This window comes from Solanum stenotomum, chromosome 1 (assembly GCF_019186545.1).
Source record: "Solanum stenotomum isolate F172 chromosome 1, ASM1918654v1, whole genome shotgun sequence".
NCBI classification, from domain to species: Eukaryota; Viridiplantae; Streptophyta; class Magnoliopsida; order Solanales; family Solanaceae; genus Solanum; species Solanum stenotomum.
This window is the reverse complement of record NC_064282.1, coordinates 62,297,990-62,314,914: the sequence shown is the minus strand read 5'-3', so window position 1 is coordinate 62,314,914 and position 16,925 is coordinate 62,297,990. Positions and strand designations below refer to the sequence as shown.

The 16,925-nt window shown below is 31.1% G+C and overlaps 1 protein-coding gene across 1 annotated transcript; it reads left to right on the top strand.

Annotated features, from left to right (window-relative positions):
* Positions 1-9,296: 9,296 nt before the first annotated feature.
* LOC125844583 (uncharacterized) lies at positions 9,297-13,528 on the top strand. Its single transcript, XM_049523900.1, has 8 exons — positions 9,297-9,418; positions 9,503-9,596; positions 9,757-9,883; positions 9,969-10,129; positions 10,252-10,375; positions 11,575-11,850; positions 11,994-12,153; positions 13,344-13,528. Exons 3-6 carry the CDS (start codon positions 9,794-9,796, stop codon positions 11,845-11,847), a joined length of 648 nt encoding a protein of 215 aa, XP_049379857.1. The 5' UTR covers positions 9,297-9,418; positions 9,503-9,596; positions 9,757-9,793; the 3' UTR covers positions 11,848-11,850; positions 11,994-12,153; positions 13,344-13,528.
* Positions 13,529-16,925: the final 3,397 nt, after the last annotated feature.

The window sequence follows — 16,925 nt, the reverse complement described above, 5'->3', positions numbered from 1 at the left end:
GATTTCAGTATGAGCTTTAGAAATATGATCAACATGCTTCATAGTAAAGAAATAGTGATTCATCAAGGGTATAATTGTCATTCTGCTTTGATATTTAATTTATTTTTTATGTATAAAATATAATAGTTTACTTGTCTATTAAATCCCTTCCACGTGGCTGAATATTGAACACACAATTACAAAATATCTTGTATCTAGAAATTTCCATCATACCTTTAAATAATTCATCTTCTCTTCTCACAGATAGTTCATCTTCCTGGTATATCAAGTGTGTTTAGTCTTCTGACCTTCCAATTTTAGGTAAGTTCTACATCAATTTTTTGGTCCTTCTCTCATATATGTATCTTTTTCTTTTTTTTCTTACTCATATAGCTACTAAAATTTAAATGAGGAAACAACTTAACTATTTTTTCTTTTACTAATGAAGAGTAAAAAATTGACATACTACTTCAACATTTCTACCGCAACATATTATTATCCATCATTTGTAGATTACATCTCAGTCTGAAAATCTATGGAGACACCCTAACACACCAACACAGCAAGGAGATAACAACAATTATGCCCAAGTCTCAAACATGTAAGGTCGGCTATATGAATCCTCATTAACCACGTTAGAAAATAACAATATTATGGTGTGCTGAAAGCTATGTTGCATAGGCTCTTCACTTTGAATGTCGCACACATGTCGGAAGTGCGTTTTACCAACTAGTGTTAAAAAAAAATTAAAAAAAAATAGAGTGCATAATCAGAAAGTATAATTGTTATGTTGATTACAGAAAAACATGATGATACTGAAATAGCCAGAAACCATTGAAACAAGCTCTTTATAGACTAATGTCATTGAGACCTCATCATGTGAAGCAAGTATAAACTTTGTATTAGCATTCTAAATTATTAATAAACAACTAAAGTTTAAATGAGGAAACAACTTAACTAGTTTTTCTTTTAATAATGAAGAGTAAAAAATTGATATACTACTTCAACATTTTTGCCGCAACATATTATTATCCATCATTTGTAGACGACATTTCACTCTGAAAATCTATGGAGACACCCTAACACACCAATACAGCAGGGAGATAACAACAATTATGCCCAAGTCTCAAACATGTAAGGTCGGCTATATGAATCCTCATTAACCACATTAGAAAATAACAATATTACGATGTGTTGAAAGCTATGTTGCATAGGCTCTTCACTTTGAATGTCGCACACATGTCGGATTTTACAAAAATATACTACATTTGGAGAATTTGACATGCGCCCACCGACATTTTTAAAGAGTTCAATCAACATAGTTTGAAAGTACATTGTTGCAAAATGCGCACTTTCTTTTTTTCTTAATGTCATAGAAACCTTGCAACTTTGTTCTTTTGTTCCAATACATGGATTTCACAATAGTTCTTGTTTGCTATTCTCTAATTATCAATTATTTAGACTTAAATGGAACAAAAGAACTATGTGTTGTTTGTTACTATTCTAATTCCATATTCTCTACTGCATTACTATTTAAATCAGCCTTACATTTTTAGCATTTTTAAATTTTGTTTTTCCTATTATACATGTCTATTATATTAGATCTAATTTAATATATGGTTTGAAATTTTAACTTTACAGAATTTCCACCTGTGTTTCACTTTTCTCTCAGTGTGTGGTAAGTATTACTCAACTAATTCCTTATTTAAAATTATTACTATTATTTACCAGATAATTATTTTGTCTAAAATTATTTTGATCCCAAAGATGTTAAGTAATATAAACCATAAAAATGTGCATGCTTTTCAAAAATCAAATGCGGATAGAAATGCTAGGAGACGTGAACTATACAGATTGATGCCACCTGAGAAAAAAGAGATTCTTCTAGCTCGCCGTCGAGCAAAGAGAGCTGAAATGAGAAAACATAACTTATCTAAAAGTTCAATGAATAATAATTTGGCGACTGCATCGTCTTCTAATTCCACCATGGTTTCTGTTGCACAAAGTTCTGATCTTATGAGAGAACCCATGTTGCTCCTATCAGAAATAGATAGTACTAATTATATCAAATTAAAAGAAGTATCAAATTGTCAATTTTGTAAAGCCATAAGATTTGAATATGAACCGCCTGCATTTTGTTGTAGCAATGGTTCTGTTCAATTAACTTCACATGAGATTCCAATAGAATTAAAAAACCTTTATTTGGAAAATACAGAGCTATCAAAACATTTTAGAACTTATATTAGAACGTACAATAATATATTTGCTTTCACATCTCTTGGGGTAACTTATGACAAAGAATTAGCAAAAAATAATAATGGTATTTATACTTTTCGGGTTCAAGGTCAGATTTATCATTTCATCAATGACTTGATTCCTACCGATAAAAAAGGAAAAAATCTTCAATTATATTTCTTTGATAGTGAAAATGAATTAAGAAATCGAATGGCATGTTCAAATAAATTAAATGAGTATGTTGTGAGAACTCTGATGGAAATATTAAAAATTAATCCATACTCTATGTTTTTAAAATCTTTAGTAGATGTTCCACAACTATCTGATTTTTATATTGCACTTAAGTGTGATTCTGGCTTAGATCAGCGTATATATAACTTACCAACAGTATCAGAAGTTGCAGGAATATGGGTAGAACAAGATATTACTAATTCTATTCCTACACCACATATTCGAATATATACAAAAAGTGATAAAAGTCAATTGGTAAATTATTATTACGGTTGTTATGATCCATTGCAATATCCATTGCTATTTCCATATGGTCAAGGTGGATGGCATTGTGGTATTAAGAAAATTAAGTGTTCTTCAAGAACGTCAACACAAGTATATTGCGAACAAGAACAACTACCAAGTATAAAAAATATGTGTTCAATAGATGGACTGCTTAACATGGAAGCCGAAGTTATGCTAAAAGAAAAGCACAAACGAGGCACTATTTCTTGTCGTGAATATTATTGTTACAAACTTCAAATAAGAGATGATGAAAATATAGTCTTACATGCTGGAAGATTATTCCAACAATATGTAGTAGATGAATGGATAAAAATTGAAAGCCAACGATTAGACTTTGCTTCTTTTAATCAAGATTTAATTAGAACTGATGTATTAGATGGAATTTTGGATGTTTTACGTAAGGGGGAAAGAGAAGCTTCACATATAGGAAAACAACGCATACTTCCACTTAGCTTTACTGGAGGTCCAAGAGATATGCGTAGACGATATATGGATGCTATTGCATTAGTGCAACGTTTTGGAAAACCTGATATATTTTTGACTATAACATGTAATCCTTCTTGGCCTGAAATAGAAGAAAAACTTATATCAACTGATGAGGTACAAAATAGGCCTGATCTGGTTAGTAGAGTGTTTAGAGCAAAAGTAGAAGAATTAAAAAATAATATAATGAAAAGGCATATATTTGGTAAAGTTGCAGCATTTATGTATACAATAGAATTTCAAAAACGAGGACTTCCCCATGCTCATTTTCTTATTATACTAAATGATAATTACAAATTACTAACTCCAGAAGCATATGATCGATTTGTATGTGCTGAAATACCAGATGAAAATATATATCCCTATTTATACTCACTTGTTACACAACACATGATGCATGGTCCTTGTGGTAATTTGAATCCAACAAATTCTTGTATGAAGAAAAAAGGACGTTGTAAAAATAAGTATCCTAAAGAGTTTGTAGAACAAACAACTAAAGGAAAAAATTCATACCCAATTTATAGAAGGCGAAATACAGGAAAAAGTGTGAAAATTAGAGGACACTTTCTTGATAACTCATGGGTTGTTCCTTACAATCCATATTTACTTTGTAAATTCAACTGCCATATAAATGTAGAGATTTGTTCGGATATAAAAGTTGTTAAGTACATTTATAAATACATTTGTAAAGGACATGATAAAATAACATTTCATATACAGACTAATGATGTAAACCTAGAGATAGATGAAATAAAAGAATATCAATCTACTAGGTAGGTATCACCACCTGAAGCTGCATGGAGAATATTCGCTTTTCCTCTTAGCGAAATGAGTCCAAGTGTATATCATCTACAACTACATCTTGATGGACAACAACTTGTTTCCTTCAAAAGTACCGACAACATTAGTAAAATTGCAAGTAATCCCATGATAAGAAAAACAATGTTAACTGAATTTTTTTTAATGAATAAATCAAACAAAGAAGCTATAGACCTAAATTTACTATATCGTGAATTTCCAGAACATTTTGTATGGTCAACAACAAATAAAATGTGGACACGTCGTAAACGAGGTTATGTTATTGGACGTGTAGTGACATGCCATCCAATCGAAGGAGAAAGATACTATCTTAGACTTCTTTTAATGAACGTAAGAGGGCCAAAATCATATAAAGATCTGCGAACTGTAAATGGAGTACAATATAATTCATTTAGAGAAGCTGCAGAAAAAAGAGAACTATTACTTTGTGATAATAATTTGGTAGAATGCATGTCTGAAGCTGCAAGTTATCAAATGTCATCCAGTTTAAGACAATTATTTGCTATGTTATTGATTTATTATAATCCAACAAATCCTAGAGAATTATGGGAAAGATTTGAAAATTCAATGTCTGAAGATTTCAAAAAAAGTTCAAACTTAAATGTAAGAGAAATACGTTATAAAGTATTAAATTACTTTAATGATGTTCTTCATTCAATGGGTCGTGACATTAATGAATTTGAACTAATATCAGAATATATCAAACCTTCATCAATAGCAAGAGAAGCTAAAGAAGTTCATTACAAAAGAAATATCATTGTTAGTGAGGAAGATTTATTATTAAAAAATAAATTAAACACTGAACAGAGAATGGCTTACAATATTATTCTTGATAGAGTATTGTCAAATAAATTTGGGGCATTCTTTATTGATGGTCCTGGTGGAACTGGTAAAAGTTTTTTATATCGTGCTTTATTAGCTACAGTAAGACACAAGGGATTTATAGCTTTAGCAACTGCAAGTTCTGGTGTTGCAGCTTCACTTCTTCCCGGAGGTCGAACTGCTCATTCTCGATTTAAAATTCCTATTGATGTCAATGAAAATTTTACTTGCAATATTAGTAAACAAAGTTCACTAGCATCTTTAATACGAGATGCACGATTAATTGTGTGGGATGAAATTTCAATGGCAAAAAAGAAAATGGTTGAAGCATTTGACTTGCTTTTAAGAGATCTAATGGAAACAAATACGTTATTTGGTGGTAAAATAGTTGTTTTTAGTGGTGATTTCAGACAAACTCTTCCTGTTGTTCGTAGTGGAAAAAAAGAAGATTTTATTCGTGAAAGTTTATTGTGTTCTGAAATTTGGAATCAACTTGAAAAATTACAGTTATCGAAGAATATGCGTGCAACTAAAGATCCTGAATTTTGTGAATATTTAATGAGAATTGGCGATGGAAAAGAAAAAACAAATGACCATGGAAAAATTGAAATTCCTCATTCCCTCATTATTCCTTTTACTTCTGAAAAAGAATCTCTAAATCTTCTCTTTAGAAATACTTATCCTGATTTATACACATGTTGTACAAAAACTTCGTTTATTACTTCTCGTGCTATTCTAACAACTAAAAATGATTTTGTTGATGAAATAAATGACATGTTGATCTCTCAATTTCCAAACACTGAAAAAGTGTATATTGCTATAGATGAAACTATTGATCCAAAGGATCAAAGTGAATATGAAGATTTCTTACACACTTTAAATCCTACTGGTTTACCTCCATACAAATTAACTTTGAAGAAAAATTGTCCAATTATGTTATTAAGAAATTTAAATCCTTCTGAAGGTTTATGCAATGGGACGCGGTTAATATGTAATGATTTTAAACCTCATGTTATTAGTGCAACAATATCTAGCGGTGATTTTAAAAATACACATGTATTTATTCCACGAATACTACTCATGACTTCAGAAGATGAAAAATTGCCTCTTCCTTTTAAGAGAACACAATTTCCTGTACGATTATGTTTTGCCATGACTATAAATAAAGCTCAAGGACAGACATTAGATTTTGTTGGTATATATTTACGAGAACCTGTCTTCTCTCATGGACAATTGTATGTTGCTTTATCAAGAGCAACAAGTTCTCACAATGTTAAAGTATTAATTAGACCACCTATAATTGATGAAAATGATGATCATTCAACATATAATGTTGTCTATAATGAAATTATTGAAAAGGCCTTTTCTTGAACTTTGTGCTTTAATTTGCAATGGTAAATCTCATATATATTTTTTATTTTTTTGTTTATGTATATTATAATATTGCTTTCATTATACATTTACCTTTAACTTATCCTCTTATAATGTATTTTAATTGCAGATATTTCAACATGGCACAAAGATATACCATCAATATGATCACTCCCGATACTAAAGATTGGACCTGTAAAGTCCAAGTTGTTGATAAAAGTCGACCAAGGGACAACAAAGATAAAACCACAAAATACCAAGTCTTAGTTTTGCAAGATGAAGAGGTATTTATTTTTATTAATATATTATTGATTTTAAAAACCTAACTTTAATTGCATTAACTAAATAATCCATCATTTTATAATTTTACTTTAATAACATGAAAATAATAAGATAACTTTTAAATTTTACACAACTAATCAAACTTTCTACAAATTCTTTTATAGGAGAATCAAGTTCAAGCCACTATTTTCAGTACCGATATAACATATTTTGAAAAAGAATTTGCTCCTTTCAAGACTTACTTGGTATCTGTTGCACATGTGAAATTACCACCTCTTGGATACGAAAATCCACTTAACAAATTCATTTGGACACTCGATAAAAACACCATTGTTGAACCAGTTGAAGAGGTCAAGCCTCCAGAGGATCCATTACCACCACCAACATGACTAACTCTTACCACATTTTACACTTTTGAGTATCAATCCAAAGAATTTGAATTTGGTATTTATAAATTTATTTAATTATTATTATTCAAATAAAATCTAATTGTTAATATAATAGAATATTTCTCATGATCTAATTATTCTTTCTTTATTTTTGTTTAATGCAAGATGTACTTGCCACTGTCATTAATGGTAGTCCTTCAACAAAGACTGCAACTGGAAAACGAATTCAAGAGTTTATTGTCATGGACAAGCTATATATATATATATATATATATAGAATATCGCTCTTGTCATTTATTTTCATATCTAATTACTTGTTTTCGGTCTTCTCCTCTTCCTATGTCATCTCCTCAAACTTTCTATGAAAAACCACAAGTAAGCTAAAATTTGGGAAAAAATATTAGAGGTGGCTAACTAAGAGCTTTTCTTGTATTTATTATTGTGTTGTGTGCTCCCTTCAATAATATTTGACATCTTAATAGTATTTTTCTCCACAATAATGCAACCTGCAATTTTTAATACTATTAAGTTGCTTAATAAGTAGAATTTTAAATGCAGAAAAGAAAATATATATTGTTACTATTTGTATTTTTTTGGAATGCACATAGAGATCTGTTTATAGTAGTTATATATATATATATATATATATATATATATATATATATATCATGACCAAAATATTAAACCAACAAGCTGACAATGAGATTATATATAAGTGAGAAAAGATTCTCCAATTGATGACCAAATTGAATGGTATCTATAGAAAAATCACATATTGTCAAACATGTAAACGTTATATGTTTAGCATTTATTTACCTCCTCTTGGTTGTAAACCTTTTTGTGACCCATACATGTAAACCTGTTTGTATACGAAATTTGCTGTGTAATGAATAAACTGTTTATGTCTTATGAGTCTATGACGAATACACTGTCTATATATTTGTTATTCATGCTTTAACAAGTTATTTTAGCGCATATTCTCAGACAAAGCTAGCCATGATGGCCTTATAGATTATGTTAGCAAAATATCAATGACTTCAAAGAATGTCCCTCAAACATATAGTTTTATGTCATCATCTACGTGAATACTTAAATATAACAAATATAATGAACCCCTAAACAAGGATAATGAGACAAAAGTATAATAAAAAGAAAGAAGCAGGAATAGAAGTACATTATTACTGCTCTTACACTAAAGAACATTAAGCTGACTATGAGATTATATATAAGTGAGAAAAGATTCTCCAATTGATCACCAAATTGAATGGTAACTATAGAAAAGTCACATATTGTCAAACATGTAAACTTTATATGCTTACCATTTATTTACCTCTTCTTGGTTGTAAACCTGCTTGTGACCCATACATGTATAGACCATCATACACCAACTCCATAACTATTGGAAACTATATTAGTGCACCACTTGTGGTTTCTTTGGCCATATGTTTGAATTTTGATCTTCGCCATTGTATCTCTAAAGTCATTTCATCAGTACGTCAGTAAACGCAGTCCATCATGCTCTCTGCTTAGTTAAGAAGTTTTTCAATTAACAAGATGATATTCTTTGTCTTCTTTAGTACCCTTCCATAAGTAGTCTCAACGTTGTGTTCTTCTCTGACTCCTTACCTTTTTCACCAACCATTAGCAATTATGTATGCATAGCATATACATCATTAGCTTTCTGTTCTACACCATTTTTGGTTCATCAGGATCACTTTGCGACTGAAGGCAATACTCAAGATTCCACCATTAACGGATGATCAGTTCTGTGATCAGACAAGCAACTGACTGTTGTATTGATGAATTGCTTCAAACATTCTTTTATAATCTCCCTTTTAATATATGCATCCATAAGTTCCTTGGTAATATTTTTCCTATGACACTGTAAAGCCCAATCTGCTAGACTGACTTGTTCCTTTGGCAAAAGGTAATGACCATAGCCATCCTGCATCCAATAAAACTCTTGGACAAGATTTCACCATAGGACTTGTGCTCAACAAAGTACCAATTCCTCCGCATAGTAACAATCACAAGCTCATTGCAGCCACATTCACAGCCAGCCTTAGCTTGTAATTTGGTATAAATGCAGCATTAAAAATGGGCACAATGATACCCAATGAAAAAGAAATAGCCGAGGCTACAAATGCCCGGAAGGAATTTGGCAAATGTTCCTCCTTATTTTTTCATGTTCTTGGTTCTGTCCTCAAGTTTCTTTGTCTATCTTCATTTGATCTTGCTGTATGTCTAATTGAGAGTACACTGAGACAAACTCTAGGCCATTCTTGGTATTTGTTACTAATAATCTGACTTGAATTTTATTATTTATAATGTTTGTACAATATCACATATCTTCTGTAACTTTATTTTAATATTTGAAAATATCCTTCGAATCATAAGCAGGAAAAAACCAACAAAACTGACACTTTGGGAGGATTTCATTGATCATGAGGGAGTTAAACTTTTCAACGAACTTCATGATTACCCGATCATTCTTGCTAGGAGAATTGGGAAATCATCTTCAGGTAAAAGTGCAAATAAATTTATTTTTTCCTTTTTGAAAATATATGACATGATGAAACTAAAATTACATATTCAAATGCACGTAGGAACGTCGAATAGATTCGTTGGTTTGACGAGCAAATTCAATACAACAATTGAAATCAATCCTCCATATCCACAGGTTGCCGAATTAAGGACGTGGTAATATACATTTTTATTTAATGCATTGAAATTCCAAAATATTTTGAGATATAAAACACATCTTTAATCTTATTAGAATCACAAAGTTTTAAAATTTCACTTTTATTTCTTTTTTCCTAATCTTTCTACAAAACATTTTCATAATTTTACTTGGTTATAGGATCAAAACAATTGAAACAAAGCTTGTTGCTTATAAGATGAAAAGTACAACTCCAATAGGCTCTATTATGTTGATTCCATTTGAGGATGAGGTTATATCTGTGGCTAACATCCAAGCACAACCTCCGGTAAGAACAACAAGTATATTATTCTATTTTTTTTAATTTTTTTATTTTACAGTAAAAAATAATATTTGGTATATTGCATTTGAAGGGACAAGTATTTAATGTTGAGGCTGAATTGTCCCTTGCAAGTAAGGATCAACGCTTTAGTGTGTTGGCATGCACAAATTGTAAGCAATTGTTCACGAGATATAACGTCCGAAGGGAAATCTACTGCACAAGTTGTCACCAATCCACACATCTTATTCCTAGGTATATTTGCTCTTCTTCAAAATTAATAATAACTAATTAAAAAGATTTATTTTCTATTTTCAAAGAAATAAATGTCTTAACTAACCATTATTTTTTAATTCTTTCATTGATTATCAAAACAGATGTCAATTTGAAGTTACTATTAAGGACAACAGCGGTTTTGCAACAGCTATTGTTTCGGATGAAATTGCAGAGAAAATGTTGCACCTCACTTCAGAAGAGATTTATGAAATTTGTTTCATCAAGGTACATATCACTATTTTCTCACCAAATAATCACAAAGAACTTGTTGTGATTTTGTATTTTCATTGTTTCTTATTTCTACTCTTGAACACAAGGTTCAACTCTCCCTCAATATCTCCTATAAAGTCTGCCCATTGGCCTATAACAGTTAAGCGAAACTAATTATCAATTACTTATTTTAACATTACTAACTCAAAGAAATTCACGTACTATGTTATTCTCTAAAGGATCACTATGTAACCATAAATAAAAATGACACTTGCATACAAAAGTTTTCACTTTAACCATTAAATTGGGAAGATATAAGACAAAACAATAATGACATCAACTTTAGACATAAAAAAGAACAATGAGAAATTTGAGAAAAAAAGTAAAAGACATTGTAGATTGAGAGTGATTTTAATATAAAAACAAGTGAACTCACAGATGAATAAAACTCCCATCTTTTTACAAAAAAGTTTCATTAGCAATTATTACTTATGAGCTACTTGCATCCTACTTCTTGAACATATGACTTCCTTAACTTGAAAAGGATACTACAACTCTATAAAGCTTAGAACTCTAGCATGAAAGAATTTGTAATAAAGATCTATTTTTATGTACATGTAAGTTGTAAAAACTTTTATAGTAGGAACATGTGATTCTAGGTCATGCCTTAACTCTAAAAGAGGTTTTAACTTTACATACTTTGGGTGTATCTCTTACATTATGTGGTCAACGTCTCCTTCTGTAAAGTGTTCAGTGTACTCTTTTCAATCAAAATTTCATATCTTATGTTCGTGTTTCTTTTCTCCAGCATCTAACTTATACTTTTTCTTAGCTGTTTACAGTCAACTTTCTTTATAAAAATATTATCATTGTATATATTTGACTTTTATCCATCTCACATGGTTACCCATTGGCTGAGCGCTTTGTACATAATAGGCGTGGCCGTTTTAGAACTGTTGCATGTTAACTCCGATTGGTTGAAAGACCTTTAATATTGAATTTCAGTTCAGATGTAAATACATAAACATAGAGATATTGATTTTCCTTTAAAAACAACTTTAATATTTATTGTTGTTGATCATCTTTTTTTATGCTAAAAATATTCAATCTCTTTCTATTTGTCTGTTCGCTTTATTTTCTTATTATTATACATATAAAATATAAAATATTAATGATTTTGTTATTATTAATCAAATTTTTTTCATTTTTTTCAGAAAGAAACATTATCGATCCAAAATGTGGAAGATCAATTGAACGGCAAGATATTCAACATTCAAATGAAAAGGCTATTCACAAAAAAAATGGATGCAACACAAAAATTATTCATTTTGTCTTACTTGGAGAAACAAGATGTAATTCATAAACCAATGACATCTACGACTGTTAATGTTACAGATGCGAAAAAGCGCACAATTGAACATCTTAGTTCAGGGGAAAAAGAATATCCTAGCATGGAAATGAAAAATCCTCCCATGAAAAAGAATTAAAAGGTATTTAAATTATTTTGTACATCATTTATAATTTCATCTTTGCAATTGACTAATATAAATAGGATTTACTTATCTTTGAATTTTTTTTCTTGGAATTCGATTTAGTCTCTAGACACATTATCTTTTATTGTTTCGAATTGCAGTTGGAACACTTTTGTTGTGGTTCTCGAAACGGTCATTTTTTGCACTCTTTTGATGCTGCCATTGAATGCCGTGTTATGCAAGCTTCTGATGTTGCTATGTGGATGCCTTGTGTTCCTCTTCTTTTGTGGAAATTGAAAATATTTTCTCCTGTGATAGCAGGTTAGTTAAAAGTTATCTTTTTACAGCTATTATTATTATAGACTTCATTTGTTGTAGTTGCCACAAGTATATTGTCATTAATTAAAGTAACTTTTCCTTCTTTCTCTGGTGAGGTTGCATAGTCTGTTGATGCTATCATCCAAATGCATAATCTCCTGCAAACCTGAAAAAATAATTTAAGAAGTCATCAGTGGAGAACATCCCATATTAGTCAATCCTATGCTTTAGAAGTTGATGAATAACTCTGTAGGAATTAAAGCATTTTTTATCTCCTAAAGTAATCAAGAAGGCCACAACTACTCTCTTTATTCGCAAAGTTAAGAGTGCAACAACAATTAGGAGATTATTGATTTATTAGCCCCTCTCTCTATGATTCGGCCTACCTTTGCAGGGATTGCAAATTTGCAACAAGTTGCAACTATATATGTATTATCTTTGATGAATTTACAGATCCTTTTTCCTTTTCTAATAGCAACCTATCCCAGAACATACCACGTTTGAACATTAGCTATTCATTCAGAACGAATTATTTATTATTCAATGTGCTTGCATATCAATAGGATTTTTGGAGAATCATTGCTTTGGAAAGTTCACACATGATGTGGTTCTTCAAAGGGAGGGGTGAATGTCACACAGTTATTCCTTCTGATGCTAGCTTTCAATTCTGTTTGCTTTCTTTGAACAAGAAATATGAACTCCCCATTAGTGCTTAGCAGTTGCTTCCTCACATTCCTATAGAATCTTTTTTGTTAGCTTGGAGCCTTGGACTATAAACATGTCAATGAGTCTGCTAGAAGCCTGCTTAATCAGAAATAAAATGTTGCAAGTCGAAGATCTTGAAAATTTTAAGCTACAGAGGTACCACCTGCCCCCATCTCCGGGTTCAAAAGATCTTGCTATAACCTTTTGTTATAAAATTCCTACCCTCACTAGGCCCAACCTATGAAATTGCACTGGGTATGTTGTTGTTGAGAAGGAAAAAATATGTAAGTTTGTTGAAAGTTAAATGTCTTGGTCATACGATTTATAGTGCTTCTATTATTAGCGTTACATTGTTTGCTGCTGTGTTTAGTGCCTATTGTAAAGTTAGATTGTATTATTTATACATCCTAGACTTGCTAACAGATATATCATGTATAACTTAATGTGATTCTGTGCTGACATTTAATCCCTCATTTTGAATGTAACAGGTGATTTTGATCAAAGATGGTCCAGAAGATCCAAGCATGAAAAATGCATATATTTTTGTCTAATTTAAAATAGTATGTAAATCTATGTAATTAGCACTCCCACATATGAAAATGTTAAACTATGTAAGTATCTCAGTTCAACAATCAGTAGTATGACATTCACATGAATATGTAATGAACAAATTTGGCAGCTATAATGTGTTTAAATTAGTAATTTTCTCATTGCAATATAATTTAAGTCCATTATAAATTATACGTTGCAACCGTGCGGTTACTCCATCCATTACTGCCACTACTTTTCTAAATTTCATATCCTATTGTTTTAAATCGAATGTGCAGGGAAAGTAGCCACAATGTCTTTTCGCTAACATGTATTTGTATGTATGATTGGTATTAACAATTGAAGAGTATTTAATGAATACCTGTCTGTAGTAAAGTTGTTTGTGGAATGGGAGAAATTAGTTGTATTATTGCACTTTAAAGTTCATGTGTTTTATTCGGGATATGAAGATTGGTAAATCGAGGAACTTATCAGATGGGTTCCGAGTTATGTTTGTTATAACTATTGCAATAGGGATATATGCTATGATCACTAGCTTAAAGCCTGCAATTTCGAAGTTATTGCCAAGTTTGTTGAGTTTAATTGGAATGGTGATTTTTTTGTTGTTACCAATCGTCGTCCCGTTGTTTGAGAGTATGAAAGAATATTGGCATAGAAGAAGAGGTAATTAATTGTGGGGTTAAAGAGGATAAATATGGCCACATGTATATAGTACATATATATATATATATATATATATTTGCCATGAAAATCAAAGTTAAGTATAGCAAATTGTTTTAAATAGTACTTTTTATTCATTTAATTTTTAAAGAATAACAACGAACTGTGCTTTACAAGTAGATTTTCTGTCGTGCATTTAATATCTATGTAATAATAATCGATCACCTTCTTATAATATATATATTGATAAACTTTGCACAAGGATACTAAATTATGAATGTTTGCCCAACTTTATATTGAACTAATTGTTGAAACTTGAAAGAAAAATAATCGTGTCTCTCACTTATATATTATTCCATGTGGATTCTTTTATTGTGCAGACTAAGAAATATGATTCGTTTATTAAATGATGGACATTGTGTTTTTTGAAATTAAGGTTATTTAAAAATATTTTTCATTGCATTCAATTTCAAATATATTTCATAGTAAATCAAACAGAAGTAAAATTATGATAACATTTTAAACGTTGGGCCCGTGCTTAGCACGGGCAACACTCATCTAGTACAACAATACATACCTACGCGTCGTCTCCCTCATAGAATCGAACGACCCAACAACCCTAATGGTCTAATTCCGTTTCCCTCACGCCACCGCGATTCACAGAGATTCAACCAGAGTTTGGGGAAGTTCCATTGAATCCCAAGTGTAACCCTCGCTAATTTTGGATTCCCTCCTCCCACATTTCCTCTCAAATCCATGAGAAATTGGTACCTTTCTAGTTGACTCAAACCTTAACGTTTACATTCGAATTTCAAATTTTGGATTCCAAAATCTTATCCCATATTTCCCCTCAATTCAATCCCTAATCCTCTTCTATAAAACCCCTCTTCAGTCCTTGTTCCTACAATTCCATCTCCTCACAACCTCCGAACTCACAGTTTTATTTTTGTCTTGGTTTGTTTTCATTTTTGCACAAGCTTTTTCTTGTGTGGTGGAGGAATTATTGTTAAGCTGGTCGTCCTGGTCTGGCTGCTCTAGAAAAGGTAAATCTTTTCTTTATTCTGTTTCGACTTTAATATTTTGGGTGTTCTAATATGGAATCAAGTTCATATATTAAGTTTATGTTTGATTCTGTCTTGTAGAAAACTTCTGTTTAAACATTATTCCAATCTTCTTTTGTAATTGTTGGGTCATTTTCTTTAGTCTGTGATTTTTATCATGTTTATAAGTTCATATGAATTAAACGCATCAGACTTTTTAATGTAGTATATTGTCTTCTGTATAAATGGTAAATTCAATTCTAAGCCGCGATGTAGCTTGTAATTTCTTTTATCTACGCCTTAGCATGAATTTTGTCTAAAATCATTTTTATGGCCCCTTTTAATACATAGTTTAACATTAATACTCATAGTTTAGCATGTGTACTGCTTTCTTGTAGTTCAAAATTTGATCACGGCATTTAGTAGCGGCTCAAGCTAATTAGTGACCAAAAAATTCAAATTAAATCGAAGGCCTAAGTTTTAATTATTTTTTTATTTTTTGAGATGCAAAGTTATTTATTTGTTTTTAATAAAAAAACTTTATTCTGTCTGTGGTCTTAAACTAGATTATATATATATACCAAAATATTTTTTAATATTATGGTCTTAAACATATCATGTGAAAGTTAATTTAAAAATTGATAAAAAAAAAAAGCATTCTTAATGTTTCAAAACAAACTAAAAAAATACAAATAAATTAAAAGACATTGTATTTGTCACGCCCCGAGCCTACACAATGGGGGGGGACTGGCAATCGAAAATCATTGCTGGCCCCAAGCGAACCCTTGGCTTGGCCTACTACTCAAGGGAAGACTTTACTCAACATTTAAAACAACTCAAGAGGTAGATTCATAACCCAAACTTAGAACGCATAAAGGAAAACATTCGGCTGGCCATAAAGGCAACTCAAGTCTTGTAATAAAAACAACTGAAATGAATAAGATTAATGAACTAATAACATCTAACTGTCTATGAAACCTCTAATAACTATGAGGGGTGTTGGGATAAGAACCCTGATCATCCTAACAACTGACTAACAAAGCAATAAAAGGGAATCCTCCGGAAAGCAAGGAGGCTCACCAACTGACTCTGAGATGCTCAGCTGGATCAACGAGGTGCTGGATGTTGATCCTGATTACATGTATCTACATCATAAAACGATGCAAGTCAAATGGCATCAGTACGTTGAATGTACGAGCATGCGAGGGGAAAACTAAACATGACATAAGCTTGAAATGAATTCTGAAAGAAACACTTACTTTAGCTTTTCTCAACTCATGGATACTCAACTTAATGTAGAAATAAACAACAGTAAAGATGTAGTTTATATAAAGCATTTAAACAGTAAGTAGCAATTCAATGTATTGGAGAAATACAATAACATCTCAATTTATATATATAATAAAGTAATATAATTTTGTGGGAGTTTCTCTAACCGACAATCATCACTACGAGCTATGTGATGATACAACGTTTCGCCCACGCTGCCAAAACTATCCTATAACTTGTCGGGATACAGAACGCCTCAACTAAGTGAATCCACTAGTCTATGCTAAAAAACATTAAGGAGTCATCTAAAAAGTATGACCCTTTTTACCCACGTTGGCTACATGGTTTATAGAGACTTGAGTTATTATGAACTCGTCCCCATATCGGTGCTCAATAGTACTCCCAAAATACTCAGCTCATATGTTTAAAAACATAACTCCTTCTCTGTGGTTTGAGATTATTACTCAGAAACTCATCTCTTAAAAGAGATGGAACTCAAAACTACTCATGAAAACTCATTTTAAAATCGGTGTTTTCTCTCATCTTAAATCT